Source organism: Acyrthosiphon pisum, chromosome A1 (assembly GCF_005508785.2).
Source record: "Acyrthosiphon pisum isolate AL4f chromosome A1, pea_aphid_22Mar2018_4r6ur, whole genome shotgun sequence".
Lineage (NCBI taxonomy): Eukaryota > Metazoa > Arthropoda > Insecta > Hemiptera > Aphididae > Acyrthosiphon > Acyrthosiphon pisum.
The window spans coordinates 22,972,741-22,984,383 of record NC_042494.1 but is presented as its reverse complement, the minus strand read 5'-3'; the positions used below and the strand labels follow the sequence as shown (position 1 = coordinate 22,984,383).

Here is an 11,643-nt window from a genome sequence, read left to right as displayed (position 1 = left end):
TAAAATTATTATTGTTTACAACACTGTATGTTAGTATACCGTAATTTAATATAATTTATATAATATTTCATATTTTTATAATACTTTAATGATATCCAATAAGTTTATAAAATAAATTAGTTTGTAAATAAATTATCTTAAAACTCACAAAGTTATTTAATGTAATAAAACTATTACTAAGTAGTTCAATAATAATTATTAATTTAAAAACGATCTCTCTGTATACAGAAATATTTTTCAATCTCTTCATTCCCACTTATTCTTACTAGATAAGAATAATAGCGCAGTGTTCGGGTCTTCCTATAAAAAGACATGCGTTGTTTGAAATAGATAGTAGATAATATTACAGGCTCGATACAAAATATTACAATTCAGACGTCATAAACTGCAGTAGGTACTAGTAAGTTTAACATTATATTTTAATATTTAATTTATAACAAAATAAATTTTAGCTTGAATTTATAATTTTTTTGTTTTTAGTAAGGTATTACAAAATGTTTTAATGTCTTAGTGTAACAGCTTAGGTTTTTACTGATTGTTATAGTTTGTTGTATTTTAACAAACTCTTATCACAAATAAAATCATTAGAATTAGATCTTTATAAGTTATATGATTATTAATACTAATCAAATAATACTAATCTAGTATTAAATGTAATTTTATTTTATTTGTTTGAGTATTATACTACTCTTAGTTTAATTATTTACAAAAAGTTATTTGTTTTTCTTGAATCCATGAAACTTAAAGTTAAATATTTTTCAGTAACCTACCTAACATAGTACCCCCTAACATTAGATAACGAGTGAGTTACAAAAGTAAAAGTTTATTTTAATAAAAACGCCAGGTTTATAACATTAATTTAATTACCTACCTACTTAAGTCAATAAACTGCAAAATATACTGTAGTCGTATACTTCTTACTGTACCTAATTTAAAATTAGTAATTTAATATTCATTCGAGGAGTGAGGACCTTCAACAATAGGTACCTATTGTTTTTTCATACATCGCTTTATTATGTGTATACAATAATACATAGGTAATATAAATTATAGGCTTTAATGATATGTTTGAGTAAAAACATAATCGTTTTATTATATTAATTGAAAATCAACTTAACAAAAAAAGAAACCATAAAAAGCTACAAGTGAAACCGAAAATAATATTTTAAATACATTTCTGATGTATTATCACATTTATCATTAATGTCAGTAATGTCACAAATATTAATTGAGAAGAATCGTTTAACGAGTTTAGTGGATTTTTACTTTATAATCAATGGTATTAGGATTTATAAATGTCGATTTAGCCTATACCTACTTAGACTTAGATATGTTAAGTGTTGATTGTTGATTACAATGTTCTCATAAGTAAACTGGTAATTATATTATCATAGTTGGGATTTGAAATATTCTAGGATTAAGTCAACCTGAAGTACTTATAATCATTATAAGTTTTAAATATTAGCCATTATACTGGCTTTAATAAATGATGAGTCTTGGTCGTGTGCAAAATATAATATTATAATAATGCGTATAATTACGAGTAATTACAATGCGTAGGTATGTAATTTAATATCATATTTAAATATTATTTTTATATTTAATCAAAGATGTATAATGTACCAATTTACAATAATGGTGCAACTCAAATTCGACAAGTGGAGGAGATACATTTTTTTTTTAACAGCGTAGTTATATAAATTTTTACTTTTGTTTAAAGATTAATTTTGAATTGTTATAATATATAATAATATATTGTGAATAATAAAATAAATTAATAATACTTAAAAAAAATACAAAGACCCGCCTATTCCTAGGTAGGGGGAGGTAACCCTATAGGTTTATGTTTGATACCTATAGGTAGGTATTGCCTATTCACAATATGTTCGTATTGTGTGTTTTGTTTTTTTCATATAGGTATCATATAATATTTAAGCCATTGTCGTTTACAGGTAAAATACGTAGCCAGTAATTACGGCATAGTACTCCGAGTGGGTTGTTTTTGCAACCCCGGGGCGTGTCAGACGCATTTGGGTCATACAGACGAGGAGCTGAGACGAAACCAAGAGGTGATGTGAGTATCCACAACCTAATTGTTACAATATTATTACCACTGGACATCAACTATTAAATTATACATCAGGATCATCATTAGGTACTTTTAATATGTATATATTTTTTATTATTATTACAGAGGTCACATTTGCGGCGATCACATTGATATTATTAACGGACGGCCGACAGGATCAGTTCGGGTTTCATTTGGCTACCAGTCCAGCGAATCAGACGCTAATAGACTTTACGATACGCTTATCGAACAATTTTGGCAGAAAAATCCGGTCAAACCCGTGGACCGGCAACAGAATTCAGTCGACGAGTAATGGCCTATTGTTAATTAATTTCCAAATTAATTCTAACACTGTTTGAGTACAGGCACAATATATTTTGGTAGTCTACAGAATACATATTTAATCGTCCGATGTAGGGGCTAAAGATAATCCACCCACACCCCCTAAATGCCCAAAAATTGTTTTCTGATTATCCAATACATCTTTTGTATAATATATAGGGATTAAACGTTTGCTAAGCAATATTATTCTTACAGTTTAAAACTGTTTAAGTGTTAAGTCTCTTAGAGCGTGTCTAGATGGCCAGCCGCCTTCATCCACCTCAAAAACAATACTCAAACAAACGTCCTTCGTATCACACACCAACTTGCGTCAAATACTTGTATATTATATTATGATTCGTTGTCGTTTTTATCGAAATGTACAGGTACAATAGAATGGATTTGCACGTGTCAAGGCTTTTCGTTTTCCCGATCAAGTCATGCGGAGCTTATGAAACGGATGAATGGCAATTGGAAACGTACGGGTTTCAATACGACCGAAACTGGGCGGTGGTCAGTACGTCGGGAGTGTGCATGACGCAAATGGAAGATCCGAAACTCTGTCTTGTCAAGCCTTATATAGATTTGCAAAAAGGAACCATGACCCTCGTTTACGCCGGTAAATCTAGCAGATTTTGACACAAACGTGGTAGTTTTTTGTATTTTGCGGTTTTTTTTATAGGAATAAACCTATCTGGCATTCTGATGATATAGTAATATATATAGCTGACATATGTTATTATTACACTTATATTGTGATATGTAATATAGTAAACGTGTAAAGGCGGCATTCCAGGGTCCCGTGTATCTAATGGCGTGGTTCAACACCACGGTATTATAAAAAACAGTCGAAAATATTTAACCACTAATTTTCCTCGCAACTATTATAACATCCGACGTGCAGTTAATTTGACTCAAACAACAGTTAAAACAACTGCATGGTCTAGGCGGGACACGGCGGTGAAATGGCGCTGTTATAATGGAATGTCGCCTTAAAATACCTATAGGTATACACTCAACATAACCCATATATTTTCATGTATGACATCACAATTTAAAATATTGTTATTTGTAACACGTGAAATAGCTATAGGTATCTACGCATCCACGACCGATACCAAGGCCGTAACTGGTTAAGGGGGAAGTCCAGTAGTCCGACCCCCCCCCCCCACCCATAATTTTTAAAAGTAGAAGAGTTTTTATATTTTTAACGTAAAATGATAAGTGTCCAGTATCCATATTAAAAGAATGTTTAACCTCCCCAACATTTTGTTCATTTATGACCTTGATCGATAGCAGAATTTGACATTTCCAAGAAACCTCAATCAGTACAATGACATCATATTGTTATTTATTGTTGAAACAATTTAACCATTTGTATCAAAGTATAACATTATTGATTATCGCTACCTATTTTCATTAAATACAAGTAAAAAAATATTTTTACTTCTATTCTAGAAAACGAAGATGAAGTTCCGATGGTAGTTCCACTGGACACAAAACCCAGTGACACCATTAGAATGGGAAAAATATGTTGGGGTGGACATTTGGAAGGAATGGACTGTGGCGACGAAGTGGCCGAATGGCTCAGTTGGAACCTCGATCGGCCTGGATTAAGACTCGTTAGGTGCACTAGCCGCACTATAGCACCTAAGAGCTATGGTAAACTAATTCCTTCACTCTGTGGCAACGTCAAACAAAATATTATAAATTATGTTGTCTAAAAGCATTGACAATTGATTTAATCATGGCACGAAAATGTGGTCGTTCAATTTTATTAAATTTTAGTTATATTGTACAGAGTGGTTCACCGTATAATCACGCTCAACTCTTTTGAAAAACAAAAGTTTTTATCACTAAACGATACTTCTAGAAAAGTAAAAAAAAAATCCAGTTTTAAAATAATGTTTTGAATATATACTATTTAAATATTTCAAAAATCAGAATTTGAATAAATCCATAGTTAAATGAAAAAATGGAAGGGGTGAACATGCTTGGTGAATCGCCCTGTATACTAAATACACAAACCTACGCCTATTACCTAATTATATTATTATACAGACAATAGACAATTATAAGTTATCTCAAAACCGCCATCACAATTTCATAATTTACCAAATAAATAATATTGTTATATTATTTATTTACAATTTCATTTAATTGTAAAACTAACTTTTTCGTTTTTTGAACGTTTCTGATAGTTGTTTTGCGTTATGTAGGTAGGTATTATCCTGTAGTAACAGTCTACGCGTACCTAAAATTGACTGTATATCAAAATAGGTATCTATTAATCATTTAATGAAACATTATAAACAATCGTATATGAATAATAATAATAATAATAATAGATATCGTTACTGATTACTACGTACCAACTATTTAATTTTAATTGTATGAATTTTAGATAGTATAGATCCAAGGGTAATTGGTTCCAATCAATGTCAGTATCTATTGTCCACACAATCAACGATCAAGTGGTTACAGCAAGAAATGGAAAACGAGATAGCGGAAATAGTATAGAATAAATTTTATTAATTAGATATTATTATAATGTTAGTTATATTATTAACAACCATAATATATCGAATCATTAGGATGAAGATAATTTGTTATATCGATTCCGAGGTAACTTCTTGATTTCTGGCGACAGTCTACCACCCTTTGGCGAATTAACTTGGCAGGAGTTGGACATCGGAGGTGTCAAATTTGAAGTACAGCAGACAATTCATCTATATTATATTTCTTTTTACTTGCAGTGTGTTATCATAAATGTCACATTTTTCCACAGTTCGTTGAGGGTTGCGAAAGGTGCAAAATGGTGAATATCGATCAGGATACATCGGAGAGCATTTATAAGCCACTGTCCATATTGGGCCAACACAAGTGGGAAGGCAAACTCATTTTTGGAATCTATATGCAACGCGAAGATACTCAAAAATGTAAAATACGAGTGGGCCAAAAATGCACTGTCACCAAGAAAAGAAATTGATTTTTTAGGATAAAAATATAATATGATGTAATTTTCGTTTGAACTTTAAATGAACAAAATTATAATACGACAAACTTGTATGTCATAAAAAAGCAATATAAAAGCATTTTTTTTTTTTTAAATTATTTATTACTAGCTGAATAATCCGGCCTTGCCCGGGAAAAAATTGTGATTAATTAACTCCTTTTGGGTGTAATTCGCTCTGCATAGGTACGGAAGCAAAATCATATTATATTTTAATTTTTAGCCATACCGCGTGGCGTTGCCCGTGAGTTTTGCTTATGGTTATGCGAACAGTATATTATCAGGTTAGGTTAGACATGTGAGATAAAATATATGAGACATATGGACACAGTGAGAAGGTAGATAAAATATAGCCTATATTACTACAGCTTTGTGGTTGAAAAATAATTTGTATACAGTGTACCTAAAATAGTATTGAAGTCATAGTTGATAATTCCGGATTTTTAGGAGTATTTAGTATTTATATATTAATATATTTTGGGGGGTTATTTTATTTATTTTTATAGACAAACCGGCATACAATTGTACATAGCTTTGTGAAATAATTCGTGTATTATATATTTTATATAACTTGTATTGTACGAAAATTTCCCGTAAATGAGGCGCATGTGAGACGGTGCCATACATGAGATACGGAAGTGAATACAAAAAACATGAACCATCTCGCTCCACATTCAGATCACGGTGAGGTACCATGACACTGCGAACGTCGATGAGCTCCATGTGTTTACGGGCACAACAACAATTATAATACAATGATATAAAATTATAATTGTAAATATTTATGATGTTACGCGTGTCCGAACTGCTGGTAGTGTGGCGTGCAAATGAAATTAAGTATGAACGTGTGTAGGCACCGTGGCAAAGCAATGGAGAAATAACTATTAAATATAATTTGTATGTGTGTTGGTTTATCAACTGTTATCGGTGCGCATTTTATCGTTTAAAATATAATTGGAGTATTTATTGATAAACTTCTCGGAACAATTCTTATCCTTATAATTATTATCCTTCGGTCAAAAAGGAAAGGTTTTTGGTAGCTGGAAACCCGCCGGCCGCCGCGCAGCACAATTATAATTGTTAATTACTCCCCTAAAACGCAACATTTTTGAAAATCCTTTCTTATTGCACGGTGAAAATATGGAAGAACCTCTATTCCAAATTTCAAATTCGTACGTTGTATAGTTTTATATCGCCTTTACAGCGATCAGTGAGTGAATGGTATTTGGATTTTATATGTATAGATTATTAGATTAATATTGTTTATTATTATTAATATGGCAATTAAAAACATTGCCATGATTAATTTTGCGGGCACACAAATTGCCTACCAAATCTAGGCAGAGGCAATTTTTTTCCACTAGAATTTTACACCCAAACAGAGCGTAGTCAAATTGCCACCCATAGCGATAACATACCTAGATAATATTATATAGGTAGTAATCCTTTGCCAGTGTGTAATGTGTGTATATTATATTATTATCATATAGGTTTGTAAAATAAAAATAAAACCTTGATAAAGTAGTCTCGAAATCGCAGGTTGCCGTCACGTTAAGTCGTGGTATTGGTGGTTACGTGACAGGCAGTGGCGTTTTTGAGGGGGCATGGGTGTATGGCCCCTCCCTTGGTATTTTTATTGGTGATGTTTAAATCACAGTTATATCCTGTATATTATAGGTAATAAAATAATATAGTATTTACACAAGTGATATTTAATATTTATTTCGTATTTTAAATTTTTATCAATGTTACCAAAAAGTATTGATAATGATATCGGCCAATTTTTGTCTAAATTGATATACCACGATTGTAGTAATACACTGATATCACACTATACCACGAAATACCATCTACGTTTGTCATATTATCAAAATTATTGTGGAGGTAGCCACATTATGATTGCGGTTACCTCCAACGGTCATCAGGCACTTCTCTAAACTGATAACCAAAAAGACGCGATTGAATTAATTTTTTTTTATTACATGAGTAGCGAAAGTGGCTATAAATTATATATAAAAAAAAATTTTTTTAAATATTGATCAAAACAAAAGTTATTCCAAAAGTCAGTTCTATCTGTTACACCCTATATAGTAGGAGCCTTGTATTAAATTTTCAAGTATTTTTACTCAACAAATAAGTTTTATTGACATTCATAGAAAAAAAAACGAATAATATTGGAAACTGAAAACGTTCCTAAACAGTTCAAAACAAATCAAAATATTTTGAAAATTTTATCATGTATAAAAAATGGAAATATAAACAACCAGTGAACATTTCATGTATCTACGGTCATTTGTTTTAATGTTACACCAAAAACCAAAATCAATTTTCTCGAAAACAGGTTTTGCGTAAAAATTCCCGTTTTCCTTAATTTTTCTTTTGTTTTTCACGGCGCTTTTGAAAACAATCGGCAAAATTTTACTTTTGACCCCCCAAAGTACCAACTAAATTCACTTTCCTAAAAGTTACTGTTGAAGAAAATCCAAGCACTTCTACTGTCCTAAAAGGTGATGACAGACACAAAAATAAAAAATAAAAAACACACATCATTGTAAAATCAATACATTCTCGGTTCACTCAGAATCTAAAATATTGAAAACTGACAATGTCCATTAACACCTCAAAAAGACTCAAAATTATTTTCAAAATTTTATCGTGTATAGAAAATGTTAATATAAACATTCAGTGAAATTTAATGGAATAATCTAGAATGCAATGAAATGTTGATAATGAAAACCCTACACCATTAAGCTGAATCCATACACTTAAAACTTTTAAGATTTGTTCATAACAACTGAATATTTTATATTATTTTGTCAGAAAACATGATACTTTAACAATGGTATCATACATTATAAATACTTGAATGCATAAAATATTGAACAATAATACATTTACGCTCTTAGTTTGTTAGTCTAACGTATAATAGATAAATAACTAAAAATTAAAATGACTAGTGTTAATTAATGTGGACCCAGCTTTAGAATGTATTATTATAAATGTATTAAGATTAGATAAGACAATACATTCAGATAAGCATTAGGTATATAAGTTACTATAATATTAAGTCGTTTGATGATTGTATACCTTTATATACCTCTTGAAAAATTTTGAAGTAAATATAATATTAATATTTTCCAATTGGAAGATGGACATTTACATGGACCAAATTCTACCACCAAAAAAAATTTGTTTTCATTACTTTTAAAACACACTAAGTTTACAAAGATACTTTTTTTTAAGCCAAATTACTATTAATAATCAATTATGCAACTGAGCTAATTTCAAATTTCAAAATGATCCTAATAATATATTTTTATAATATTAAAACTTATACAAAATAATGCACTTTAATGGGACATTTTATAAAATAAAAACTAATAATATTAATATTTTGGGTATTCAATTCATTTAAATTTAACAAATTCCAAGAATGTAAAATATAAATTAAATGCAATAAACAGATAACGAATAATATAAAATCTCAATACATAATAATATTAGAAATAACTGTCCAAAAACCCTTAAGAGGACCTGGAGGACGTGATACCCGCATGTGTTGTTTTCGTCTTACAAGTGCGTAACATCAACACTTTTTTTAATTGCCATTTGGCGTAAATAAAATAAAATAAATAAACATACCAAATTTTACGCTCAGCAAAATACGTATACCTCCGTTAATTTAAAAAATTAGAGCGAATTGACCTGTTATAAAATCTAACGGTAAGATTATTAACTAGGCAACCTCGTGGGCTTTTTATTATATTTCAATTTTAACGCGAATTATGAGTATTTAAAAATTGTAAATTGTTTGTGGGTACATCTTAAAATACTCATAACTCACTTTAAAATTAAAATATATAAAAAAGCCCATGAGGTTGCCTAGATAATAATCTTACCTTTAGATTTTATAAGAGGTCAATTCGCTCTAATTTTTTGTTTCAATTTATTACATTTTTTTTAAGAATATCGTTATCGTCCGAAGTCAACCATTGTAATTAAAACAACGGTTTTTAATGAAATCTAACAGATACGTGTCCAAAGTCACCCAATTTTATGGGTCACTCCGAACAAAATTCAACTTTAAAAAAAAGTGTTAACTTTAACACTATTTATGATATATGATGACATGATGTTCATTTCACTCATTATAACAGTATTTTATTTACTAGTTAGGTATAGGTAATATTATGTAAAAGTATAATGTAGGTAATAAATAAGAATATTCTGTTTTTTTAGGTCTAAAATATTCGTTATTTATAATTACTATTTTATCTAACCTATGTGGTATATAATATTATCTACAAGTTACAACCGTGAAATAACGTAAATATATAAATAAAGCAGGGCTTAAATTCTAAAAAAAAATATCGTTTTTCCGTTTTTGGGTATTTAAACGTTATACAATTTTAGTGTTTAACGTTATTGTACTTTAAAACGTTATTTTAATTTTTCGTTTTTGTTAAAAGTTATAATTTAAAAATAAATAGGTAAGGAATTGTTTTTTTTTTTATATAATAAATTCTACTGTTATTTGTGCCATAATTATCCACACTGTTATTTAAGAATAAAATTATGAAATTAGTAGAATTTGTTAGACAGGTTACATTACCTATTTTCAATCTTCCTAGAGTTTTTAGCAAGGAGCTAACTGATCAGGTAACCATTATCAGTTAAACTATTAAGTAGGTATACACCATAGACGATTAGACGAAAGGTAGTTAATAACAATTTGACGACAAGTCTACAAGTTACAACTAACTAAACACAGGGCCGTCCCAACGATTTGCGGGGCCCGGGGCAGAGTAAAATTGCGGGGCCTAAAATGTCATTATCGCATATGAGAGCTATACTCCCCAAATTTGAAACTCAAATGTGCGCAAATAATCTTAACAAATATAGTACCTTGCACCTACAACAACATGAATAAGTAAATTAACTAATAACGCACCATGTCATATAATCAAACTTAATATAATATAATAAATAAAAGTTATAAAAAAAATATTGACAAAATAAGACAACAAATATAAAATATAGCAATAGGCACAATATACAATATAAAAATATATTAAAAATTAACTTTTCTACTCTTTATATCCACGAATTGATCAATAATATCATTATATTTTAATTGGTCAGCAATTTCTTTTTCGATAGAGATTATAGCTAAATTGGTGACTTTTTCTTGTGACAACGTGCTTCGGAGATAGTTTTTTTATTAATTTCCGCTTTGAAAAAGATCGTTCTGCTGAAGAAGTAGTTACAGGCATAGTTAACAATATTCTTAATACTATGGACATATTGCAGCAGTAAATGTCATCAACGCTGTAACTAAATACTTTTTCTAGAACTTTTAGTGGTGACGTGTATTCTTCAATAATCTCACAAAGAATGACCATTTATATGTTTATTAATTAATTAATTAATTAACCATTTATTAATTCATCGAACATTTCTCGACCATTTATGTCATTTGTGTCACCAACTTCTAACAGATTTTGAATATCCATACAATTTTTCATTAAATCATCTTTATTCATTTTAAAAAAATATTTCTAAAATTTTATAATTTATAAAATATAATAAAATATAAATACTATAAATAACATTTTATTGTTCCATTCAACAATTTTACATGAAAAAAAAAAAAATGATAAGTACATTTTTTTTTGCTCGTCAACTTGACCTTTTATTGTATCTATGAAAGCGGGGCCTGTCCAATTGTGGTGAGAGCGCGGGGCCCGGGGCGTGGGCCCCGCTCGCCCTGCCCTAGGGACGGCCCTGGACAGCTCTTAGAGCGAGAGAGTGGTGAACTCTATGCAAATAATATAATAATCATTTTCTTATCTGTTTATTTATAAGCTATGTACGGGCGCTCGGCTGCGATAGGAAACCTGTTTTGACCCTGGTACGGTACTGCTGTTATGGCGCGCGGGGTGGTGGTATGACCTAGTATCGAACGCTGCCACGGACGCAGCACTTGACGAGCGTAATTTTCTGCAGTTTTCTTATAAAACATACTTTGCGCGATCAAATAATATGGGTTACTGAGTGGTTTAATTGTAAAAACACCTATGAACAAAATTGTAGAGGAGATTTTTATCTGGTTCCGTAAGAAGCCCGATTTTTGAAGTTTTCATTTCTAAGTCCTAAAAATAACTTTTGAAAAATTAAAAAAAAGTATATTATTAATCACGATATATTTCATGATGTTTTAAAGATAGGTATCAAAAATCGG

General features: G+C 30.0%; 1 protein-coding gene across 4 annotated transcripts in view; it reads left to right on the top strand.

Annotated features, from left to right (window-relative positions):
* The window catches only part of LOC100164725 (molybdenum cofactor sulfurase-like), a 30,355-nt gene extending 24,855 nt beyond the window's left edge, over positions 1 to 5,500 (top strand). The window contains exons 1-8 of one of the 4 annotated variants that reach the window (XM_008187937.3): positions 287 to 390; positions 1,953 to 2,074; positions 2,195 to 2,377; positions 2,776 to 3,008; positions 3,848 to 4,051; positions 4,794 to 4,903; positions 4,984 to 5,100; positions 5,178 to 5,474. In XM_008187937.3, the coding sequence (XP_008186159.1) occupies positions 2,786 to 3,008; positions 3,848 to 4,051; positions 4,794 to 4,903; positions 4,984 to 5,100; positions 5,178 to 5,378 (855 nt within the window). In that variant the 5' untranslated portion in view covers positions 287 to 390; positions 1,953 to 2,074; positions 2,195 to 2,377; positions 2,776 to 2,785 and the 3' untranslated portion in view covers positions 5,379 to 5,474. 4 annotated transcript variants of the gene reach the window in all.
* Positions 5,501 to 11,643: the final 6,143 nt, after the last annotated feature.